We start from the raw sequence: 27,223 nt of genomic DNA on the forward strand, positions 1-27,223 counted from the left end.
GGTGGGGTTGTATCAGTGGCTTGTCAAGGTTTCCTGGTTAGGGAGGCATATATCTGATAAAGGATTTATACAACCAATATATAGAGAACTAAAACTCAGGGACAGGGGGAAAAAAAAAGAAAGAAACGACCAAATTAAAGCATGAACAAAGGGCTTGGATAAAGATTTCTTCAAAGATTTACAAATGGCCAGTAAGTTCAGGAAAAGATCCTCAAAGTCATTAATCATTTGGGAAATGCAAATCAAAACTACAATGAGATACCACCTCACACTGATAAGGATGGCTACTATCAAAGAAAAAAAAATGTTTTGATTTGGGTATAAAAAACTAGAACATTTATGAACCTAAATGTCTAGAACCCCAAAGATTTGGTTCAGACAGGGGCTGCAACTTAAAGATTCTGGACAGTTTGATTTCAAGTCTTTTTTGCACAGAACAACGTTAATAACACTACTCAAGATAAGGAGTCAGGACAAAACCTGAAGCCTCTTGAACACATACCTACTTTAGAGGGAGACAGAAGGATTTTAAAAGACTGTATTCAACTGAATTTAATTTCCATAAAACTTATCATAATACCTACTTGCAATCAGAAAGAAGTATAATAATGTGAGCTTCTAAGGACTTGTATTCAACTAAGAACGTGAAAGATCAGACATAAGGTGAATGCAGTAATTGGCATGGTAGTGCAGTAATAGCAATGAAAGAATTACCTAAGTGCATGAATCAGAAGGCCATACAGACCCAGTGAGCTCCGCCATAATAGTATCATTATATCACCATAACATCATAACAGTACAATAAAACACAGTAACAGTGTAAGAGAAAAGACTTCTGAACAAATCTTACTGACCTGTGGTATTTAAATATTATACATAGGACATCACTGCGGCACAGTATTCTGCACTCCAAACGGCAGAACTCTGGTTATATCCATAAATCAACTAGATGCCTCTCTGTGAAATAATGTTTTAAACACATTTTCATATACCTTATTTTCAAAACCGTCCTTTAAGGTAAGCCGACATGGCAAAGACAGTTATGTATCCTCTAACACAAACTGTTCTCTTCCTTAGTAATATAACCCCCAAAATACCAGCCGCTCAAAATGAAGACCATAACAAGCTAATGTTTCATTAATTTGTTGTTCATATTTTTATAAAATAAAATTTTTCCTTAGGTTTAGACCTCATGTAATCTTCCCAGCTGTATACTTCAACATTTTTAAGCTGAATCATTTCCCAAGCATACTATTAGTCCTTTTGAGTTTTTCCTGTCACTTACACAGGTTTTCATAATACCAAATGTCCTCTGCAAATTTAATCAAGATGTTATGTACTTCTTCTTACATCTCATTAAGATGTCAATGTAACAATGTTGCTTATCAGCCACTGTAGCCTATTCCTTTCACTTCATATTATCCTCAAGAAAGGTTTTAGTCTACAGCCTATTTTACTGAGACAGACTGAATTTTTACATCAAACTTCATATGGTTACACAAAATATTTCTAAAAATACAAATATTATCAACTTTATTCTCTTTACTAATACATTCTAGAGGGATGAAAATACATCTAAAGTTACTTTATTCAGGAGGAGAGTCCCCTTTTCTCCCCCATACCAAACCACAATCCTACCATACGAATTGCTTATTTTTATCCCAATTAAATCTTAATCCTCTTTACTAAGTGTATAAAAAAAAAAACAATAGTTTTCAACTTCAATTCAGTGTGCCATGTAACTTTGTATTGTCATGGATTAATAGACAGCTATGTAAAAAAAGCTGTACTGATTTTCAAACTAGATGCATTTGGATTGTGTATTTCAATATGGATCACTACCTTCCCCACTAATCCCATACCTAGACTGAGCTTAGAGGATTTTTATTGTCAGATTCTTATTCACCATCTCTTGTAAATACCAAAGTTGTGATAAACCAAGGACAAGCCTACATACAAACTCCCTAAAGAGACATACCCTGGTAGCTCAGCTGGTAAAGAATACACCTGCAATGCAGGAGACCTCGGTTTGATTTCTGGGTCAGGAAGATCCCCAAAAGAAGGGACAGGCTACCCACTCCAATATCTAGGGCTTCCCCGGTGACTCAGTCGGCAAAGAATCCGCCTGCAGTGCAGGAGACCTGGGTTCGATCCCTGAGCTAGGAAGATATCCTAGACGAAGACATGGCAACCCACTCCAGTATTCTTGCCTGGAGAATCCCCACGGACAAAGGAGCCTGACAGGCTGCAGTCCATGGGGTCGCAAAGAGTCGAACATGACTGAGCGACTAAGCACAAGACAAAAAGTCTTGTGTATTCTTTAAATACATTATAGGAATTTACACGTTATAAATTCCTACAGAAAAAGTGACTGCATATATACCATGTACAGTGATTTTTGAGAAGCAGAACCAAAAATTAGGCCCAAATAATAGAATCATTACATAATAGCATAAAGTGTTCCTCTTTTAAGTGCTTTTCAGAATAAGAGCGAGGCACTCCTTTATTTGGGGTTCCTCAGATGGGCAAATGTATTTGACTTGTGTGCTCAGTTGCATCCAACTCTTTGAAGTCCCATGGATTGTAGCCCATGAGGCTCCTCTGCCAGGGAGTTTTCTAGAGTGGAGTGCTATTTCCTACTCCGGGGGATCTTCCCAACCCAAGGATGGAACCTGAATTTCTTGCATCTCCTGCATTGGCTGGCAGAATCTTTACCACTAGCACCACCTGGGAAGCCCATATTTGTAACTTAGAGGTAAGCAAAAGTTTCTTAAGACATAGAAAACAATAACTGTAAAACAGAATTCTGGGAAAGTAGTTTTTTGAAATTTAAAATGTGTGCCCATTAAATGACATCATTATAAAAATGACATCATTATATAGGTAGTCCAGAGTCCCCACAAAAATATGTACAAAACACCTACTTAACAAAGAATGGATACCCAAGATACATGAAGAACTTAATAATAAAAAGGTAAATTCAATAAAATATGGGCAAAACATCCAAAGGAACGCTTTTCAGAGCAAGATACACAAATGGCCAGTAAGTACACACACAAAAGAGCTCTACGTCACATTAATCATTAAGGGAATGAAAATTAAAACCCATAAAAACTATAAACCACTCATTGGAAATGAACAAAATTAAAATGCTTGACAACACTAATCCTGTGTAAGACTGTAGATCAACTGGAACTCTCATACATTGTTGTGAAGTGTGAAATGGTACAACTACTTTGGAAAAGACGTCTAGTAGTTGCCTTTTTTTAATAAAACATAATTCTACTCCAAGGTATTTGTTCAACAAAAATAAAAACACATGTTCCCCAAAAGATTTGTACAAAAAAAATGTTCACAGTAGCTTATTCAGAACATCCCAAACTAGAAACAGCCTTGATGGGCATCAATAGGATAAACAAACTGTGACATAGTCATATAGTACAATGCTATAAATAATTAAAGAGGAATGTACTACTGATAAATGTAACAAGATGAATGAATTTCAAAAACATTATGCTGTTTGAAAGATGTGTTATGCCAAAGAGAATATACTGCATGATTTTATTTCTATTCAGTTGTGGGGAGGGGGCTTAACTAGAAATGAACTTCCTGAGGCACTGGTAATGATAGGAGTTTAGACTGTACCAGTTGCATGCGTTTGCCAACTCTAAATATATGCTTTCATTGTATGTGAATTTTAACTTAAAAAGGAACTGTAAAAACAAGAAAAATCCTATCAAAGAAATACATCTGTTAAAAACAAGTGTGCAATTGTACTAAACAAGAAAAATAAATTCAATAATTTTGGGGAAAAATACATAATCTAACTCAGTTAACTAAGTGAAGACACAGAATGACGCTTGCACTTAACACAGATGTCTGCCTGACTTATTCCCCCACTTCCTCTCCAGTAAAATACAATTTTAACTCCTACTTAACAAGTAGCCCCAGCTCTCTCACTTTCTGTCCTTGGGTCCTGCTGAATATATATTCATAACCTTTAGTATTACCACAAGAACATATCTGTTTGCTTATTCTATATCTCACCACCAGTAAAATGTAAACAACAAGAAAGCAGTGTGGGGAGAGATGGTATTCTTGAACATGTTATTCCACTTCTAATGTATCACTCATTTGCGATCAACTTGTGATTTGTAGTAGATTTTAACAGAATGATGGATGCCTTAAAGGAATAGACAAAAAAAAAAAAAATGCACCAAAGAGGGAAAGTCTCTCCTCTTCTCTCCACATTTTGCTTTCTGCCTACAGGAAAGCTGGAATTTCCCTGAAATCCATTCACTCCACATTATCTGTGGAGTCCCTCTCCAGCCATTACACCCTCAGCAAGGAAGAGTGACTAATCTGATAAATCAAGAGTTTGATATTAATTTGGCCTTATTTTACTAGAGGGTGAGATCACTGAGTTAAGCCAGCCCATGTTCTTTCCAGTTTCTTGTCTCCTCTTATTTAAGAAAACCTACCAGATCTTAATTTTCTCAGTGCTACCTATCTGCCTGTATGAAGCAGGTCCACAGGCTTCATTCATGATATATGTTGGGTAAGCAATGTAACAATCTGCTTAGCAAATCCAGTCAAGTCTCTGCAGGCAGCATGAAGAGGGAGGTTTCAGGCCTAAGCCATGTCCTCCAGTAGAGCTCTTAAAAATCTTGAATTAAAGGTTATGGATACTTGCAAAGATTAATAAAGTTTGTATATCTCATGCAGACAGTAACATCTGGATATATATCAAATCAACCAAAAGGCCACAGGAACTATAAACTCCTATATCAAGAAAAATAGAAAAAAACATAAAAATAATATAATACTCCATTGGTACTAAATAATTTATTGCAATAAGTTTATCTTTAATACAAGTATAATAAAATTCCTGCCATTTCAATTACAGTTAAACCCAAACTTCAAAACTAAGCCAGTAATTAGCAACATTTTAATTCTGAAAAGTTTTTAACTATAAAAGTATCAAATATAATATAGAACCCCTTAAATATTTAATGACTTTTGTCAGAATATTAAAAAATTAACTTCTGATAATTCCAAAGCTATCAAAGGTCCTCACCCCTCAAAAAAACAACCTTTCTTAGCAAGTAAAAGTATAGTACCTGCTAGTGTTTGTATTTACTTTTTATTTTAAAAACCAAGACTTCCAAATTGAATATGATTTGAATATTTCTATGTCATCCAAAAATGCCTGATACATACTAACTCTATGCAGGCTAATGGTCTTAGCAGAAGAAATCATGTCAGTCACAGAGTTTTTAAAATTATAACTGGAATTTTAAACTATAAAATAAAGAAAGTTTAACATTATTTAATAACTTTTATACTTATTATTATATTATTATAATTATTTTTGCCAATAAGGTACAAAATGTAACGTCATCATTCTTTACTCAAGTAGACTACTACCATACAAGATTTTAGTTTGTTTCTTCTTAATTAGCTGGTTGTTGTCAAATGCCCCAGGACAATTCGCATTAGAGCTGAGTATTTACACGTTAAGGGTAACTAGTTTTAATGTAAAATAAGATTAGTAATATATGTACATGTACATTAAAACATAACAAACATAGGTAAAACAAGTCAGAGACATTCAGCTAGAAAACTGAGAAGTACTCATAAGGAAGGAAACATTAGGGTAAATTTTTTTAATTTAAATAATCCTTAAGAATATACGAAATGCTCCGAAGAATTTCTCCCACAGTTAAAACAAATGTGTTTTAAGGACAGAGAAAAAAATTAGCTCCTCAAAACTTACAAAGCAAAACATGGGCTTGGTAACTTATTAAAAATTATGCCCCTGATTTTCTTGTGAGAAAAAAGAAATAGTACAAACAAGGGCATGAAACACACTTAATATTAAGACTAATAATGTTCTATTCTCACTGAAAAATGCTAGGAGAAAACAATTAAATTTCAGATATTTCCATTTAATGTGGGAAAAAAATACAATGTTCATTTCTGAGATATAAACTAGTAATTTATTTTCATTCATAATATAAAGTGATTTAGTAAAGTTTACTCTTCCCAGTACTCAAAATTAAACAAGAACTGTTTTTCATATCTAGGAATTATAATGGTAATGTGAAATGAAAGTTTAATTTTGCTGAACTAAAGCTCAAATAGATTCAAATAAAAATTTATGAAAATATCTAAACAATAAGAATTTAATTTTTGTTATTTTACAATGACAATAGGTTTACTTTTTCTAACATTTTTTAAAAATCCAGCCTTGTTTTATCCATATAAAATTTTTAAAAATCACAATAGAATCTTTTATATATAACTTAGAAAAACAATTTCACATGATATACTCATAACACTCAGGAAATTACAATCCAGGAAGGGACAGTCTCCCTGAAACAGAAAGTTCTTTCTTTTTGTCACCTCCAATCCTTATAATCTTTATTTACATCATTTACAAGAAATATGTATCACAATCTGACAGGTAGATAAGAAAAAGAAAATTTTTTGCTTTCTAAAGCTCATCAAGTGATTTACTCAGTCTTCTTACTATGTTTCTTTTTAACTTTATCTGCAGCATTAGCTACAGGTTTTGAGGTAGATGAACCAGTACCATTGAAAGATGATTTTGTTTCACTTTTCTTTTCACATGGTGAAAACTGCTGCTGCCAGCCAAACAGCATCCGACTCAATGTATCTTCAAAACAAGCAAAAGGCATAAGAGCAGTCTCTGTAATCATCATGGTTATCTTCGTGGCCACAAGAAACACAGTAAAGAGGAACATAAGATTATGCTTTGATATTGCCAAATGCTTGGTTTGCTGGAATGTGAAGATAACTGATCCCAGCAGGGTTACCTTGGCAGGGTAGGACATCTTCAGCCATTCCTCAGCTTCTGGTTTCCAACATCCTTTTACCAGCTGCTCAAAATTCGTGATAATGCTACCACCTGCACCCGGCTGATGCTTCAGCGCCATCACCGACACCAAGTAGTGGGCGATATCAAAAAAGGGGAACATGGAAGTGCGAGAAAAGGCAAGGGTCAGCTCATTCCACGGAGAGTCCATCGCGACTACCGACCGCCGCAGCCGAAGCAGCCCCGGAGAGGGGTTCCCGGCGTGCGCGGCCAGGACTGATTTCTTTTAGAATGGACTGGTTGGGTCTCCTTGCAGTCCAAGGGACTCTCAAGAGTCTTCTCCAACACCACAGTTCAAAAACATCAATTCTTTGACACTCAGCTTTCTTTATAGTCCAACTCTCACATCCATACATGACTACTGGAAAAACCATAGCTTTGACTAGATGGACCTTTGTTGGCAAAATAATGTCTCTGTTTTTTAATATACTGTCTAGTTTGGTCATAACTTTTCTTCCACGGAGCAAGCGTCTTTTAATTTCATGTCTGCAGTCACCATCTGCAGTTTTATATTCATCTCATATATTTATATAAATCTCATATATTTATATATGTTTTATATTCTTTTATTATGTTGTAAGTATCCAATTATGTACTGGTTCCCCATAGGATGGTTTTCTGACCATTATATAATCAACTGTTTAGTAATACAGTAATTATAAGAACATTAGTTATTCTTGTACAACATTTTAATTGTTTTTTTCTTTCTGTAAAACTTATCAGAAAAGTCATTGAAAGACAGAGAATAAAAATGTTGATTATGTTACATAGTGTTGTTCAGTGGGGCCTTGCAGGAGAGAGGCTGTGGAGACTTTCACTTACTTTTTTTTTTAATTTAAAGAATTCATAGTCTTTGATTTAAAGTCTTTTTCTGCTTAGCTTCTTGTGAATAATTGCTATTATAGGTTCAGAAATGATCACTTTTCCCCTAATTCTCATCTCTATATCACAGTTTAAATGTGTATGCAACTAGAATGTCAAAATTGGGAAGCTGAAATAGCTGATAATTTTGGAAAGGTCTCAGAAACTCCAAGTGAATATCTGTGTTCTGTGAAAGTTTATAGCAGTTTACTTTGGCTATTAATGAGCATAGTTAGCTTCTGCACTAATAGACCATTTAAATATAAAGTGAAATCTTGTGTTTTTATATTTGAGAATTGTCACCTTGGTTGTCATTTTCCTATTTCTGGGAAAACAAGGAAATTTCATCAAAGTGAAAAGACATCCCTTTTTATAGAATTAAAATAATTTTCTCTCACATTCTCTAAATACAAGTCTATTTTAAAGCAATTTCAAAATGCAGGGCTTAATCCTGTGGATTCTGAGAGTAACTGCTCATGGTGTTGCCTCAGTTAGAAGACTGAAGGCAACAAATTCCCATTGGTGACTTATGAACATGTATTTCTCTTTCAACTCAAAAAGTTTTCAGAACCCAAAACACTCTCTTGATAGCTTCAACAGTTTCATTCATTACCAAACATATGATTAATCTGTCTTCTATAAAAGAAGATTTTTTTTCAACTTGTTCTCTTTAAAACAATTCTAATGATTTGATCTGATTTCCTTGAAATGACGTTAAAACACTATGTTTTTCATAACCACAGAAAGGGAAGTTCTTCATATCCAAGTACAAACTCATATTCTTCTCTTTTCTTTTCAACATCTCAGACCTCTCCAATAATGGGTCTGAATCTCTCAATTAAGTTAAAGGACAGGAAAGCTCCATGAATATGTTTCTGCTGCTGGCCATTATTCTGATTTAAATTATTGTCAATAAATTTGGTGGTCTGTAGAACATTTTGAAGCATTTAAAAAATCATGTTCGTAATCTCTGATGCTGCAGAGTGAATCTGGCATTTATTCTTCTTCAGAATCTTTATTAAAATACTCTAAAGAAGACACAGATGTATAGAACAGACTTTTGAACTCTGTGGGAGAGGGAGAGGGTGGGATGATTTGGGAGAATGGCATTGAAACATGTATACTATCATGTAAGAAACAAATCACCAGTCTAGGTTCGATACAGGATACAGGATGCTTGGGGCTGGTGCACTGGGATGACCCAGAGAGATGATATGGGGAGGGTGGGTGGGAGGGGGGTTCAGGATTGGGAACTCATGTACACCCGTGGCAGATTCACGTCAATGTATGGCAATACAGTATTGTAAAGTAAAAAAAAAAAAAAAACATAAATAATAAATAAAAAAATAAAAATAAATAAATAAAATAACCACATGTTGCTTTAAAATAAATAAAAATCAGGCACTTAAAAAAATACTCTAAAGAAATTCACTAACAAAGCAGATTCAGTTCAGTCGCTCAGTCATGTCCGACTCTTTGCGACCCCATGAATCGCAGCACGCCAGGCCTCCCTGTCCATCACCATCTCCCGGAGTTCACTCAGACTCATGTCCATCGAGTCCGTGATGCCATCCAGCCATCTCATCCTCGGTCGTCCCCTTTTCCTCCTGCCCCCAATCCCTCCTAGCATCAGAGTCTTTTCCAATGAGTCAACTCTTTGCATGAGGTGGCCAAAGTACTGGAGTTTCAGCCTTAGCATCATTCCTTCCAAAGAAATTCCAGGGCTGATCTCCTTCAGAGTGGACTGGTTGGATCTCCTTGCAGTCCAAGGGACTCTCAAGAGTCTTCTCCAACACCACAGTTCAAAAGCATCAATTCTTCGGTGCTCAGCCTTCTTCACAGTCCAACTCTCACATCCACACATGACCACAGGAAAAACCATAGCCTTGACTAGACGGACCTTAGTCGGCAAAGTAATGTCTCTGCTTTTGAACATACTGTCTAGGTTGGTCATAACTTTCCTTCCAAGTAGTAAGCGTCTTTTAATTTCATGGCTGCAGTCACCATCTGCAGTGATTTTGGAGCCCCCCAAAATAAAGTCTGACACTGTTTCCACTGTTTCCCCATCTATTTCCCATGAAGTGATGGGACCGGATGCCATGATCTTTGTTTTCTGAATGTTGAGCTTTAAGCCAACTTTTTCACTCTCCTCTTTCACTTTTATCAAGAGACTTTTTAGTTCCTCTTCACTTTCTGCCATAGGGTGGTTTCATCTGCATATCTGAGGTTATTGATATAAATAATCAAAACAGAATGATGTCCCACCTATTGAAATTATGTTTAAATTATATATGAGTGACTTAAGCAAATTCTATGTCTTTTGATGCCTTTATAGACCTTTTTGCCATAGTCAATGGAAGGAAAGAATCATCTTCTGTGCTAATGACACGATCATAATCATGTTACAAACAGGAACTCCAGAAACAATTGGCATGTTTCCCTCAGAAACAACAGCTCACTAGTAATTATGCAGAAATTGGTCATTTTATGGAGTTAACTTTTCATTCAAATGAATGAAATTAAATGTGTCTACTCAGATATGCAGATGACACCACCCTTTGGCAGAAAGTGAAGAGGAGCTAAAAAGCCTCTTGATGAAAGTGAAAGAGGAGAGTGAAAAAGTTGGCTTAAAGCTCAACATTCAGAAAACGAAGATCATGGCATCTGGTCCCATCACTTCATGGGAAATAGATAGGGAAACAGTGGAAACAGTGTCAGACTTTATTTTTGGGGGCTCCAAAATCACTGTAGATGGTGACTGCAGCCATGAAATTAAAGGACGCTTACTCCTTGGAAGAAAAGTTATGACCAATCTAGATAGTATGTTCAAAAGCAGAGACATTACTTTGCCGACTAAGGTCCGTCTAGTCAAGGCTATGGTTTTTCCTGTGGTCATGTGTGGATGTGAGAGTTGGACTGTGAAGAAGGCTGAGCACCGAAGAATTGATGCTTTTGAGCTGTGGTGTTGGAGAAGACTCTTGAGAGTCTCTTGGACTGCAAGGAGATCCAACCAGTCCATTCTGAAGGAGACCAGCCCTGGGATTTCTTTGGAAGGAATGATGCTAAGGCTGAAACTCCAGTACTTTGGCCACCTCATGCGAAGAGTTGACTCATTGGCAAAGACTCTGATGCTAGGAGGGATTGGGGGCAGGAGGAGAAGGGGACAACAGAGGATGAGATGGCTGGATGGCATCACAGACTCGATGGACGTTGAGTCTGAGTGAACTCCAGGAGATGATGATGGACAGGGAGGCCTGGAGTGCTGCGATTCATGGGGTCGCAAAGAGTTGGACACAACTGAGCAACTGAACTGAACTGAACTGAACTCTTTAGGTTGACGTATTTATTTCTGAGAGGTTAATTTTGAAGGTACCTCATTCTGGAAGGGCCAAATCTTTATTTTTTATGACATAGGAATCAAGGACTATCGGTAGACAATTTGTCATATCATTTGAGTGGCTCTGGAGGTAAAATATTTCTTTCTAATAAGAAACGGAGTTAGGATCTTTAATTTTCATATCAAAATGGTAAATTGTCTTCCTCTCATCTGAGAGTTAAAATATATGGGTTTTTCAGTATTTGCCCTAAGGTACTTGCTAATGGATGAGATTTAAATTATTAATTGTACAGTGCTTATACAATGCTGGTAGAGAAAACATATTTGAAAGGGCTTATCTAATGGAGAAGTGGATGTTGAGAATGGGCACTGAGATGCACAGACACAAGGAGTGTCTGAGGATTTGGGACCAGATGAATAGTAAAACAAGATGGGAGGGTGCATAGGAATTCCTTACCATCAATCAGCAAATTACTCATGGAGAAAGAAGGAAATGTGCTTCTTTCTTAAGCTTCCCTCCCTTCTCTCATCTCTTACTATGTTGTCAAAGAGGACCCCTCTGTACTCACCTGATCCCACAGGGTTTCAGTGATCGTTAATTCTACCGCCTGTTGAAATAAGATACACATATTGGGAACATTACCTTAACTCTCCCAGAATCTGAACTGACACATCATGAAACAGAATATGAGGCATTTTTGGAGTTGAGATGGACACTCGAAGGCATGCCATTTGTCAGGCAGCCCTAAGTCTCCTTCAGCCCCACTGAGTCATTTTTCAGCCCATATCCCTTGTCGTCTCTTAATCTAGCCAGTGGGTAACAGATATAAGCAGACTCCTATGCTGACTCACCTTATTAACACCCACATATATAGCCTGCCTGCTTTTGAAGTCATCTAGTGTAGCTGTGGCATTGAAGATGTTACTTAGTCTTGGTGCACAATGACCCACCACTTGGTCAAGAGCATTCTGAGCTACAGCGCCCAAGTCTTCCAAGATATGGTTCTTGTTAGACAGTTTTCCTGTCCCCTGGCCACATCCTTTTCACCTCTGCTTTCCCTAGGAACCTTGATTCCCAACCAGTGAAGCTGCTTAGTCATATCTGACTCTTTGCGATCCCATGGACTGTAGCCTACCAGGCTCCTCCATCCATGGAATTTTCCAGGCAAGAGTACTGGAGTGGGTTGCCATTTCCTTCTGCAGAGGATCTTCCCGACCTGGGGATAGAACCCAGGTCTCCCTCACTGCAGGCAGACGCTTTACCATCTGAGCTACCAGGCAAGCCCAAAGGAACCAGTATATTTGGAAGTCTCACCCACCTTTGGTCTCATTGTGTCTTCAAAGGACTTTCTGGAAAGAAAGGGTGATAAAAATCTGATGAGTCACTAGATAGGTGACATAAAAAAAGTGTCAGAATAGGAGGTTACAGCTCTCATATCTACAGCATAAACATCAATTTTGACAACCATCCATGGATGGAAATACATTTTGGGAAATCAGGAGTCCAGGGGAGCGCTTCCAAAACTTCTTTCAAGAAAAAGAAATCCATGAATAGATGCATTGCAGAAGGTAAGAAAGACAGTTTCACTCTCTCCTCCCCCACCAACCAAGACACTCCTCCCCAAGGGCAGCATAGCTTAGTACCAGTAGGGACCCTCTCAACCTGTGATTTCTCCAATGAGGGAAGTGAGAATGGAATTAGTTCTCTGATTTCCCAGGCTTATAAGACATTGACTGGGAGGCCCACTTCTGTCTCATCCCACTCAGATGGCTAAGGTGATTGGCACAGCTGAATAGTGTTGGGGGAGTTGGGAACAGAAGAAAGGGGTGGGCACTCATGGCATTCACTGCATGGATCTCTAGAACCAGCTGCAGCTCACCTATTAGATCTAGGTGAACTCCACCAAGAGGGTTATCCAGAACACTGTGGGACTTCTCACCTGTCGGTGACTTCCCTCAACTGACTGACAAATGCTCCTAGTATTTCACATAACCTTGAGATGGTAACATGTTAGCCTCTGCAGATAGCAAGTGAAAGCCTCTTCAGACAGTATGTAGATATCAGCAGCTGGCACAACTATGTGAGAATGAGAGAAGGAACATTTGAAAGAATCTTGAATACTCTGGGGAAAGTAAACAGGAGGCTCTCAGTACCCAGACTGACTTTTTGGGATTAAGAGAAAGCCTCTCCTCAAGAGGTAACAAGAAAACAGAGGTGAGTGCACCCATAGGCAAGACCTGAAAGACTCTCAAAATCTTTAGCTGGGCTGACTGGTGAAGATGTTTCACTTTTGAAGCCAGTCAGTAAAGACTGGAAGAGGACTGCTTCTTCAGATAAAGAGACAGCAGTGCAAGAATTCAAGGAACATGAAGAATTAATGAAACATAACACCACCCACCAAAAGAACAAAAAGATTCAGTGATGGACCTCAAAGGAATGGAGATCAATTGCAATTCTAAACAGTTATATTAAAGCATCTTTACGCCACAAGAGAGGATGACCAGTGAATGGAAATCAAGAAAACAGCAAAATGAGAAGTTCGACAAAGAAATGAAAACTATAAAAAAAGAACAAGACAGAAACTCTTGGGACTGAAGAATACAATGGCTGTGATGAAAAATTCAATAGAGGGCTTCAACAGCAGACTTGATCAAGAAGAAAAGAGAATGATTGAATTTGAAGACAAATAATTTGAAATTCAGAAAAATAAAAAGAAAAGAACTGAGAAGAGTAAAGAATGCCTATATGACTATGGGACACCATCAAATGACATAATATGGGCATTTTGAAAGCCACAGAAGGAACAGGGCAAGTGAAAATGGTAGAAAGCTTATTTAATGAAATAATGACAGAAAAATTCCCAAACCTGGCAGGGAAGTTAACATCTAGATCCATGATGCTCAAAAATTCCAAGGAGGCTGAACATCAAGAAATCTTCATTGAGACATTATAATCAAATTGTCTAAGGTCAAAGACAAATAGAATTTGGAAAGCAGCAAGGAAAAGTGAATTACCACATACAAGGGAAGTCCCAAAAGAGTACTTCTCCGCAGACACCTTGTATGCCAGGAGGGAGTAAGATGATACAAGCTAAGTATCGAAAACAAACAAACTTGCTAACCAAGAATACTTTACCTGGCAAAGCTGCTCTTCAGAAGTGAAGTGGAGATAAAGACTTTCCCAGACAAACAAAAGCTTGATCATGACTAGACTTGGCATACAACAAACCCTAAAGGGAGTTCTTCAAGTTGAAAGGATATTAAACAGAAGGAGGAAAACATAAGTATAAATCTCACTGGAAGTGGAATATATATAGTCAAATTTGAAGACTTAAATACTGTAAGGGTGGTGCTTAAATCACTTGTAATGCTAGTGTGAAAGTTATAAGTATTAAAAGTAGCTATAGCTATCCATACAATAATTTTTTAATGCATACTTATTATAAAAAGGTCTAAATAGTGATATCAATAACATAAAATGTGAAGGGAAATGAAAAAATGTAGAGTTTTTGTATGCAGTTGCTGTTACCAGCCTAAAAAGACATACTGTAGGATTTGTCTCATGGTAATGTAAACCTCTAGAAGATACACAAAAGATGGGGAACACGTGTACACCCGTGGCGGATTCATGTTGGTGTATGGCAAAACCAATACAATATTGTAAAGTAATTAGCCTCCAATTAAAATAAGTAAATTTATATTTTTTAAAAAAGGAATCAGAGCAAACTGTTGCACAATTTCAATAAATCACAAAACAAGATAGCAAGAAGGGAAGGAAGAAACAACTACAGAATAGAATACAACAACATGGTAATAATGGTAATTACTGATAGTTACATATTAATAATTATTTAAACATAAATGGATTAAATTCTCCAGTCAAACAGATGAGTTAAATGGATTAAAACAATCCAGCTATATGCTATCACGCACGCACATAGGCTGAAAGTAAAGGGATGAGAAAAGATATTTCAGGCAAATGGTACACAAATGATAGCTATATTTATATCAGACAAAACAGATTTTTAGTCAAAAACTGTACACTTTGTTATAGGAGACAAAGAAGGTCATTATTTAATAGTTCATCAAGATGATATTACAGTTGTAAATATATACATTCAATTTTGAAGCACCTAAATATATATATAGCAAATATAAGCAGAACCGAAGGGAAAAACTGACAAAAATATTAAGAGCAGACCTCAATACCCCATTTTCAATAATGAATAGATCATACAGGCAGAGTTATGAAGGGAATGACAAACATATGGCATTATAGACAAAATAGATCTATACAAAACACTGCATCCAATAATGACAAAACACACATTCTTCTCAAGCACACACAGAACATTCTCCAGGCAAGGTCATATGCTGGGCCACAAATCAAGCTTAACGAACTTAATGTTGATAAGATATCATATATTTTTTCCTACCACAATGATATTAAATTGGAAATCAAGAGGAAATTCTCTCTCTCTCTTTTTTTAGGTTACTTCTATATCCTGGCCATTGTAAATATTGCTGCATATGATCCAGCAATCTCACTCTTGAGGAAATTCTTAAAATTCAACAACATGTGGAAATTAAACAGCACTCAAACAACAAATATGTCGAATAAAAAGAAAGACTTAAATAAAAATATAAAAAGATATCACAGCTAATACCAAAGAGACTACTATGAAAAACTATACACCAAAAAATTAGATATCTTAGAAGGAATGGATAAATTCCTAGAAATATACAACCTACTTGGGCTTCTCTGGTGGCTCAGCAGTAAAGAATCTGTCTGCAGTGCAGAAGCTACAGTCCATGACATTCTCCAGACCAGAATACTGGAGTGGGTAGCCCTGCCCTTCTCCAGGGGATCTCCCCAACCCAGGGATCTAACCCAGGTCTCCCACATTGCAGGCAGATTCTTTACCAGCTGAGCCACCAGGGAACCCCAAAATCAACAGCATGAAGGATAAAAATCATATAATGTTCTAAATAGATGCAGAAAAATAATTTTATAAAATTCAATATCCATTCAAGGTAAAACTCTCAACGATTAGTTATAGAAGAAATTCACCTCACTATTATAAAGGCTGTATATGACAAACCTATAACCAACATCATACTTAATGGTAAAAAGCTAAAAGCTTTTCCTACAAGGTTGGGGAAAGACAGGGAATCTCACTCTCACCTTCCTATTCAACAGGATATTGGGAATCCTAACCAGAGCAATTAGGCAACAAAAAGGATTAAAAGGCATCCATGAGTTTGAGGAAACTCAGGGAGATAGTCAGGGACAGAGAAGCCTGGCGTGCCGCAGTTCGCGGGGTGGCAAAGGGTGGGATACGACTTAGCAACTGAACAGGGACAACAACAATGCACCTTCCCAAACAGAACTCTCAGTGACTCCATACCTACCGACTATTTTCTCCTCATAGTTCTGTAGTGGAACTACATAACCATTCCTCATATTCGTTATGAGCACCTTAATAAGATATGCCACCTAGAAACCTTAGAAGATACTTTTAACTTTTTCTTCCTGAATTCCTTTAAACTCATTTCTTTTTCTTTTTTTGGTCTTTAATGTCTTTATTACACAAAATCCTGTGATTTTTTGATTCCTGCATTGTTAGTTTTAATGATGAGAAACATCCCAATACATTTGGAAATAGTGGCACTATGCATTTCATTACTCCCAGACCTTGGTAACTAAGCACTGATCTATTTCTTCTCAGGGTAGTTGTACCATTTTCAGAATGTCCTATAAATATAATCATATGTTAGGTAGATTTTTTTTTAAATTGGAGTATAACTTCTTTACAATATTGTGTCAGTTTTTGCTTGCAGATTCTGGCCCTTCTCTGTACCCTAGGACAAGGAAAGCAAAGTTTTGGACATCTGGCCTTGATTTACATTGTAGAGGACATAAGAGCGTCTTAGAGAAAGTTGGTCTTGGGATAAATAAATGCCCCTTGGTGGTATACACAACTAGCTCCTCCTACAGGAATTTCAGACTGATGCCCACCTTCTAATTAGAATGAGAATGACTTGCTTTGTTCCTTCCATTAAGGAGAGGAGAAAGGACACGTGAAAGTCCCAACGTTCCCCAACCAGGAAATAGGTGCAGCCGTGGCAGGGATGGGAGACAGAGGACCTTGATTCTTCTCTTATAGAGAATATCCAATCTAAGGACCTTTGAAGGTCATCATTAGCCCCATTTACCTTTTCTGCTGCCTGGAGTTCCTTCCTCCCTCTTGTTCTTGATCTTGGAAGGCATGCTGTGCCATTAGTCCAAACGGAAACCAAATGCTCTGGAGCTGAAGATGGAGAGAGCTCCACGTCCTGAAGAAGAGTAAATGAATAGGGGAAGAGGGCAGGTAAATGATGAGAGGAGACTGCCCTGTTGGAGAACTGCCAGGACAGATGTCTCAGTAGTTCAGGAAGCACCTGTATTTTGAATGGGTCAGTGTGTTTGTGTGAATGTGTGTGTATGTGTATGTACACATATGTGTAAAGATAAGGGTGTGAGGGAAGAAGTGTTTGCCCCAGGTAAAGAAATTCCAGTGAGAAAAGAGAAACTCAGTGAAAAAATAATAGCTGGCTGGGATTGGGGTAGGGAGTGGGCCAGTGGCTGCTTGAGGTAACAGTGGCTCTAAGACAAGGTTAGGAAGTAGTAATATAATAAATTCAAGAAGGGACAATTTCCCATCCCATCCTCCATCCTGGTCAGACAGCTAAGAGTAGCACCACAGGCTGGAGGTCTGTGAGCTCTAGGCTTCAAGTGTTTTGTAGGCAAGAGGGAAACCCCGCAGCTGATACTGTCAAAAACTCATGGGGCTGAGAGATCAAATCAGTGACTCAGACTTAAATCTTCTTTGAGAAGTTGCTTCCCAGAACCCCTCCTCCCATCCTTCCTATCTCCAAACCTGAGTCAGGAACTAATAAGAAAATTATGTCCAGAAACTTACCCAACTGGGCACCCCAAATAGCTCTTCTCCCCACCCCTAACCTCCTAGAGTTTCTCCTCCTTGAGCCGCATCTCACAACAGCTTCCTATCATCTCGCCTATCAACCTAGCCCTTTTCAACTCTTCTGTGACCTCAGCTGTGACCTCATAGATCTGAGACAACTGACTCTCTCCTCCCACCCTCAACCCAGGCTTCATTTCATACAAATGATACAATAGTGAGATAATACTGTGAAATTTTAATTTCTGGGAATTTTTGTTACATCATTGACCTCCACCCATTGCCTTAGATATTCTGTATTCCTGAGAGATGATAGGAATGAGCCCAGAAGAATCCATGTTTTATTTTGAATTTCAAAATAGGGTCTAAAGAGTTAGGTCTTTTGATTTCGGAAGTAGGTCCTGGTGACTCACATGTAAAGAAATAGCCTGCAATGCAGGAGACCTGGCTTTGATCCCTGGGTCAAAGAGATCCCGTGAAGTAGGACAAGGCAACCTATTCCAGTATTCTTTCCTGGAGAATCCCATGGACAGAGAAACTTGGTGGGCTTCAGTCCATAGGGTCACAAAGAGTTGGACACAACTGAGCACAACACCTTGAGAGAAATGGTTTTGTTTTGAATTCCAAAAGTCTTTGACTTGAAAGAGCAGCAAAGATTGGTGAATTGTTGTGGCTGTAAAGTTTTAGAAGGGATGAAAACAATTCTCTGCAGAAAAAGGTTTTAATCTATAGATATTAAAAATAGGTGTAATAGTGCTAAAAAGAAGGCAGGAAATGAGTATTAGAGAAAAGTTAGATGTAGATGTGCAGCTCTGAGAGGAACCTGTTACTATTTGGTGATCGTATATGTAAATTGGGGCTTCCCAGGTGGCACAGTGGTAGAGAATCTGCCTGGCAGTGCAGGAGATGCAAAAGACATGGGTTCAATCTGTGGGTTGGGAAGATCCCCTGGAGCAGGAAATGGCAATCCACTCCAGTATTTTTGCCTGAAAGATTCCATGGACAGAGGAACCTGGTGGGTTACAGTCCATGGGGTCACAAAGAGGTAGATACAATGTGAACATGCATACACACACATGTGAAATCTCCCAATATGTATAGAAATCTGAGAACAGAAGGGACCAAGGACCTACTTCTTCCCCGCAACTGGAACCCTAGGAAGAACAGACTCAGAGAGGGTGCTGCACCAACAGGAGGAGATTGTGATAAAATGGGACTTGTGGTGTGGTGTGTATTTAGGTAGACAGGGACTATCATGGTACCTTCCAGTTCCCCACAGCCTTCCCAGGCTATCCATCAGGCAGAAAAGATCCAGACTATCCCTCAGGCAGAAATTACAGAGTGGAGGAGGAGAGGTCTGACATATGAAGAGGACTCACAGTGTATGAGCCCTGTAGCAAAAGATCATTGTAGATTCATGGATAAAGGCATGGACATTGCTTGCCCCTACCTGTCTTCAGCAGTATTTAGGGAAGGTCTATTATACTACCCACCCCTAGCTTTGAAGAGATTTTAGAGCTTTAAGTGCTACTAATGAGACGCACCAAGACCACCATAGGCTCTCCCTGAATACCACCTTCTTACTATTATGAACTCTTAAAAGATTGGTCACCAGAAGCTCTGATTAGAGATTACTCTCTCCCTCCCTCCCAGAGGCCACTGGGGCCATTCCCATCATGACCTGCCTCCCTGTTTGCATCAGTTTTCACAAGAAGTCTGAGCTCCTCCCTCCATGACTCCACACACAGGAACTTTTAGTCTTTCATGGCCAGACACATGCCACAGCCTAACTCAAGTTCCTAGTTCTCTCTAACCACTCCAAATCTTTTACCACCTAAAACTGAATTCTTGATTCTGCCCACCTTGAAAACCTGTTCCTCTGCACCAGATTCTATGGTGCCACCATTTATACAGTTGCTTAATTAAAAACCCTGGAATCATCAAGTCACCTCTTTTTCTGTCTCACTTCAGAAAATCCCATTGGCTGTATCTTGAATCTGGTCATTTCTCATCCAGGTCAAGCCATATCATTTCTCTTTCAGACTATTGCTGAAACCTTTTAATTTGTCCATTATTTTCCTGAAGCAGCCCAAATGATCATCTTTAAAGGCATACAGATCACATAACTTTCTTCTCAAAACCCCGTATTCCCTTTGCATCACACTTTGAACAAAATACACAGAGTTTCCAAGTCAGGCCTACCCATTAGACATCATTTTCTGCACACTGCTGTCTTGCTCATTCTGCTCCAGTCACACTGGCTTCCTTGCTTTTCCTCAAGTGTGCCCAGCATGCATCTGGCTCATGGTTTCCATTCTTGCTGTCTCTTCTTCCCAGAACATTCTTCTCCCAAACATGGGTTTGGTGACCTTGGTTACTTTGGGTCTCTGTGCAAATGATGTTTTCTCAGAGAGGTCTTTCTGTGTCTCCTATCTAAGGCAGCAGTTGCTGCCACTGACTAGCCCTTTATTTTGATTTACATTTGTTTTAGTCATCACTTGCCATATTAATATAAATTCCTATTAGTTTTGTTTGTCTGCATGTCTCATCTCATAGAACATAAGCACCATGAAAGCTTTTGTCTTGTTCAATATTGATTACATCTACCATGCTAAGAACCATGTCTGGAATATAGAAACAACTCACGTGTATGTTGAATGATTAACCAATCAACAGGACAGAGACTTCTCCCAAAGAAATGGATAGAAACCATTGGTAAGGATACAAGGGGTATCCCACAGAGGAGAGGAACCCTTCTTCTGCCATGATATGGTCACCAAGAGTGAGAAGGAGAAAAGTAACTAAGTTGGCAGTGCTTAATACACATGATCTCTCTCATACACACACACAAAGATTAAATTCAGATTAAATTAAAAAGTTTAGTTCTCAAAAGAAATTTACTGAACTATGATTGACACACAATAAATAGCACATATTTGGCAAATTTGGGCATATTTGTACACCCATGAAATTATTATTAAAAGCCACCTGTGATGACCTAGAGTGGTTGGATGGGGATGGAGGATGGGAAGGTGGGAGGGAGGCTTCAGAGGGAGAGGATATATGTATACTTATGACTGATTCACTTTGTTGTACTCCAGAAACCAATGCAACATTGTAAAGCAATTATCCTCCAACTAAAAATAAATTAAAAGAAAAGCCGGGTAGTGAACATGTCCATGGCTCAAAAAGTTTCCTTATGCCCCTTTGTAATGCTTATTCATGCTCCTGTCTGTCATCTTCACCTTTTCCATCCTCAAGCAACCATTGATATGCTTTCTCTCATTATAGTATGGATTTTCTAGAATTTTATGTAAATAAAATTATACAACATGCACTTTTTTTGCATGAACTCTTATTCAGTATTTTATTTTGAACTTCATTCAAAATTATTATTTCAGTAGTTCATTCTTTCTTATTCAGCCATAAAAAAAGAAAGGAATTCTGCCTTTTGTGGTCACATGGATGACCCTTAAGAGCATTATCCTAAAGGAAATTAAGTTAAACAGAGAAAGATACTGTGTGATTCCACTTATATGTGGAATCTAAAATTCTAAAATCAAAGTTACAGAGTAGAATGGTGGTTGTCAGGGGCTGGAGGTGAGGGGCTGCAGTCATACTGGTAAAAAGATACAAACTTCTAGTTGCAAGATAAATTCTGGAGATCTAATGTACAGCATGATGGCTATAGTCAACAGTACTGTATTATATACTTAAAAATTGCTCAAAGAATCTTGCATGTTGCCACCAGACACACAAAAAAGGTGGCTGTGTGAGGTGAAAGATATGTTACCTAGGTTGTGTGTATGTATGTGTATATATAAAAATGTGCGTGTGTATATATATATACATATATATATATATATAAAATCCTCATGTTATACACCTTACATGTACACAGTGTTATATGTAAATTTTATTTCAAGCTGGCAAAATACTTCATTTATTTTAATTGCTAATTAGTATTCCATTGTATGATGTATTAGTTTCTTAGGGCTACTGTAATAAGTTGTCACAAACTTGGTGGCATAAAACAACAGAAATTTTCTCAAAGTTCTGGAACCCAGAAGTCTGAAGTCAAGGTGTTGGCAAAGTTCCTTCCTTCTGGAGGCTCAATGGGAAAATGAGTTCCATGCTTTTCTCTTAGTTTTTAGCAGCTGCCAGAAACCACTGGAGTTCCTTGGCTTGTAGATGCATCACTCTAATCTCTGCCTTCATCTTCACATGACTCTCTCCTCTGATATGTCTGGCTCTCCCCTTCTCTCCTAAGGACAATTGTCATTGCATTTAAAGCCCACCCTAATCTAACATGAGCTAATCTTGAGATACTTAACATAATTATGTTTGCAAAGACCCTTTTTCACATTTACACATTTTGAGTGGACTTATCTCTTGGTGGGGGGAAGGCACCATTCAACCCCACAAAGAGGTAGTTAAAATTTGCTAAGAATAAGATTTTGGTGAATGAATAGTATGTAGTTCCTGAAGAAAAGGGTAGATGAAAGCCAGCTTACAGAGGAATTAGGGTTTAAGAAAAGAATTGCTGGGTAGGAAATGTCAGTATACTTGGACATGCTTTGGAAAAGCACAGCAGTAGAAATAAGACAAAAGATATGAAAAACTCTAATAAGTGCTTGGAATCTGTTTAAAAACCTAATTAAACCTAATTAGAGATTTATATGTTTTGGTGAAGACTAGAAGTATATGAGTATGTTTGTCCATGCTGAGCCATCTCAGTCTGTTTTCTGAAATACAAAAAGCAGTTATCACGAGGATAGAGATTTTTCTAAGCTTTCTAAATTATGTGTTTTTTAATTGAAGGATAAATGCTTTACAGAATTTGTTTTGGTTTCTGCCAAACATTCACATGAATCAACCATAGGTTTACATATATCCCCTCCCTCTTGAACCTCGCTCCCCATCCCACCCATCTAGGTTGTTACAGAGTCCCAGTTTGAGTCCCTGAGTCATACAGCAAATTCCCTTTGGCTATCTATTTTACATATGGTATAAAATTTAAAAAGCAACTGAGGTACACTTGTGGAAAGGGTATCAGGGATAAAACGATAATGACTATAGATCAGGAAGTTGATGTTAACATTAGTTCATTGTTTTTTAAAATGCTTACTAAGTACCTCATGTGTTTTGAGCACTAGGTTGGAAGCTGGGAGTGAATAACTGGAGGAGAATGGTCCCAGTCCTTGAGTAGCTGTTCTGTTGTTATTTAGTCACTAAGTTGTGTCTGACTCTTTTCAACCTCATGAACCAGACTCCTCTGTCCATGGGATTTCCCAGGCAATAATACTGGAGTGGGTTGCCATTTCTGTCTCTAGGGGATCTTCCCGTCCCAGGGATTGAACCTGCATCCCCTGCTTTGGCAGGCAGATTCTTTACCACTGAGCCCCCTGGGAAGCCTCTTGCTGTTCTGCAGTGAAGCAGTAATGCTTGGATGAACCATGCAGTAAATGACAAAGTTAATCAGGGATGAAGGTCATCAAAGCAGTGACGGTTACAACAGCAAAACAGGAGAAGGTGAATGTGAACAATTATGAGAAAGAGAAGTCTATTCCAACCAAACACCCCCCACCCAAATAAAATGCCATATACACTTAATTATTTGAGTTATGTGTTTTACATGTTTATGGTTCAGGGTCTTGACAGTTCTAATTCCTTTGTGTATCAGTCAACAGATATTTCCTAAATCCAGAATATTCTCCCAGCTAGCTTCTGAACAATTGCAGTGAGTGTGGCTCAAGGCAATTTGTGTATGTAATTGGCAATGGCAGGTCATGCTGAGGCTCCTTAGGAAAGCCTCAGGAGCCTTCCCCCCCCCCCCCTTTTTTTTAATTTTGGTACTTTTGCTGAGAGGAAGCTGAAGACAAAGTGGGCATCTGGCCAATTTCTTCAGAAGTCTCTCGATGAGGGAGGCTACATTCTCACCCTCAGCTGTAATTCCTGGGTTGAGGTGCTGGGGAGCTGTTTCCATAGACTTCCCTCAGCAGCTTCCTGTGATAGGTGAGATGAAGCTGTTTCCACAGACTTCTCTCAGTAGCTTCCCTCAGCAGAAGCTGCCGGAGCCTGCAGGGACAACAAGGGCAGTTGTAGTGAGAACAGCTGGGACACCTGGCAGTCTCTGTCCCCAGTCACCTCTTCCTATGGTTAATAATGCTCAATGGGATCTGAGTCACTTCCTCCCAGGACAATATATCAGTGTCATTTTGGATGCAGAGAATGCCAAACAAAACGGAGCTAAAATCAGAGCAAGCAGCGGGCTGGAGAGACTCACGAGTCTTCTGGGCCTTGAGGCAGACTTATCCATCCCACTAGAGTGAGATTTAGATGAGCCAAGGGCCCCCCAAAGAAAGATTGCCCCTGGCTGAGGCTCTGGAGGCTCAACTTTCTCCACATTAGTAGTTTTCAAAGAGTAGTCTTCAGACCAGATGCATTGGTACTGCCAAAGAAGTTGTTAGAAAGTCAAATTCTTGGGCTCTGCCCCTGGACCTACTGAATTAGAAACTCTGCGGGTGGGATTCAGCAATTGCTTTTAACATGTGACTCAGATGCTCGCAAAAGTTTGGTAACCACTGCTGTACTGATTACTTCTATAGGCTTGCCAGACACACGGAGGAAGTGAGCTATCAGCTATAAAGTTCAGGCAAAAATGTTTTTTTGGCATTCATTTGGCATTGAGCCAAATGCTTATTCCTTTGAGCTCTAGGATGGGACTGTGATGAGCACCTCTCATCCTCAACAACCCCCAAGTTGGTCAGATACTAACTCCATGATCTTTGGAATGTCCACTGTGTGCTGAGAACATTTACAGAGAGACCACGTGAATGAGAACACTAAACATTAACCATAATTTGTGATTTAAGAACTACAAAATGTCCAGAAACCACTAAGAATGGAATGATTTTAGCAATAAGATCATATCTAAATACACAGAATTACATTAAAGATTTATTGCATAATGGTCCTCATAATGATGATAATATACTTTCCTTGATTTTGAGATGCACATTTTTCATATTTTAGTATTTCTGAAATTAAGACACATCTTACAATTAATATATGTGTTTAATGTGGTTAGTTCTGTTTGATAATATATATTTTTTTAATCTAGGAATTAATAGCTCAGTTGGTAAAGAATCTGCCTGCAATGCAGGAGGACCCTGGTTTGATCCCTGGGTTGGGAGGATCCCCGGGAGAAGGGAAAGGCTACCCACTCCAGTATTCTGGCCTGAGAATTCCATGGACTGTATAGTCCATGGGGTCGCAAAGAGTTGGACGCGACTGAACTACTTTCACTTTTTTGTTTACATGCGTGCATTTTAATTTGCTTTAGTTGTGTCTGACTCTTTGTGACCCTGTGGACTTTAGCCTGCCAGACTCCTCTGTCCGTGGGATTCTCCAGGCCAGAATACTGTAGTGGGTTGCCATGCCCTTTTCCAGGGGTCCTTCCTGACCCAGCGATTGAACCCCCGTCTCTTATGTCTCCTGCATGGGCAGGCGGGTTCTTTGCCACTAGTGCCACCTGGGAATCCCTTACTGTTTACAGTGAATGGCAATTTAAAGGGATATATATTAACACTAATGGGCTAGACGATGTGCTTGATGCACAACTCATTTAATCCTCACAACCAATCTATGATAGGTTATAATCATCACATCCATTTTCTAGGCAAGAAAACAGCAGAAAGAGGCATAGCATGCCCAAGGTCACAAGGCAGGTGAGGAGCTGAGCAGGTATTCTAGTTCAACTGTGTTTAACCTCAAAGTCCATGGTCTTCATCTAAACATTATATGTTCTCTCTGTTTACCTTTCGCCTGGACGATTTTTTCTTTTACTTCTTTTCCTAAGACTTGCTTATCTAGATAAAGCAGAGTCAAATAGTATCTTTCCTTAGTGATTATCCTGAGCATCTGATAGAATTGATATTTTTCCCTCCTTATAACTCCCACAACAGTCTTGTCATACTGTTAGAATATAAATTATTGTATTCTATTTAGCTGTTAATATTAAGTTTATACCTTGTTACAGTGTGTCTGGACAACAGTCTTTGTTGACTGAACTGCTTAAGTAAATGTGTTTCTCCTACTTGGTTGAGATAAGCGGAAAACTTTCCAGACCTTGTTGAGTATAACTCCTGATATAGTATTAACTAAGAGCTTTCAGTTCAGTTCAGTTGCTCAGTCATGTTGACTCTTTGCAACCCCATGGACTGCAACATGCCAGGCTTCCCTGTCCATCACCAACTCCCGGAGTTTGCTCAAACTCATGCCCATCGAGTCAGTAATGCCATCCAACCATCTCATCCTCTGTCATCCCCTTCTCCTCCTCCCTTCAACCCTTCCCACCATCAGGGTCTTTTCCAATGAGTCAGTTCTTCACATCAGGTGGCCAAAGTATTGGAGCTTCAGCTTCAGCATCAGTTTTTCCAATGAATATTCAGGACTGATTTCCTTTAGGATTGACTGGTTATATCTCCTTGCAGTCCAAAGGACTCTCAAGAGTCTTCTCCAACACTTCAGTTCAAACTCAGAGCTTTACATGCTTTATAAATGTCTTGAGAAGAAATAAGATAACGTAAAAGACTTAAAATAGCATGTGACACATTGTAAAGACGCAATGCTGCCGCTGCTGCTAAGTCGCTTCAGTCGTGTCCGACTCTGTGCGACCCCATAGACAGCAGCCCACCAGGCTCCCCTGTCCCTGGGATTCTCCAGGCGAGAACACTGGAGTGGGTTGTCATTTCCTTCTCCAATGCATGAAAGTGAAAAGTGAAAGTGAACTTGCTCACTTGTGTCCGACCCTCAGTGACCCCATGGACTGCAGCCTTCCAGGCTCCTCCGTCCATGGGATTTTCCAGGCAAGAGTACTGGAGTGGGTCGCCATTGCCTTCTCCGAAAGATGCAATAGTGTTAGTTATTTTTGTTATTATCATTATGCAAAAAATTACTAAACTGAGTTGCAAAAATGCACTAAGCAGTTACTATGATTGTTAAGTATTCTATACATAGGAAAACTGAGTAGTAGAAAGGCAAGCAACTTATTCAAATAGACCAGAAATGACATATTTTAAACCTGAGAAAAAGAACCAGGCTTTTTTTGTGTGCATGCATGTGTGTGTGTGTGTGTTTTCATACTTTTTATGAAAGAGTATT

The 27,223-nt window shown here is 38.6% G+C and overlaps 1 protein-coding gene across 1 annotated transcript in view; it reads right to left on the reverse strand.

The window, feature by feature from the left end:
- LOC120861304 (uncharacterized protein C12orf54 homolog) overlaps nucleotides 1-17,377 on the reverse strand; it is a 37,950-nt gene extending 20,573 nt beyond the window's left edge. The window contains exons 1-3 of the mRNA XM_040236937.1: nucleotides 17,313-17,377; nucleotides 12,416-12,446; nucleotides 11,666-11,704 (exon numbers count right to left, since the gene is read on the reverse strand). Of these exons, the coding sequence (XP_040092871.1) occupies nucleotides 11,666-11,704; nucleotides 12,416-12,446; nucleotides 17,313-17,377 (135 nt within the window). The remainder of the gene's footprint in view (nucleotides 1-11,665; nucleotides 11,705-12,415; nucleotides 12,447-17,312) is intronic.
- Between the last annotated feature and the right edge of the window lie 9,846 nt (nucleotides 17,378-27,223).

This window comes from Oryx dammah, unplaced genomic scaffold, assembly GCF_014754425.2.
Source record: "Oryx dammah isolate SB20612 unplaced genomic scaffold, SCBI_Odam_1.1 HiC_scaffold_11232, whole genome shotgun sequence".
Taxonomy (NCBI): Eukaryota; Metazoa; Chordata; class Mammalia; order Artiodactyla; family Bovidae; genus Oryx; species Oryx dammah.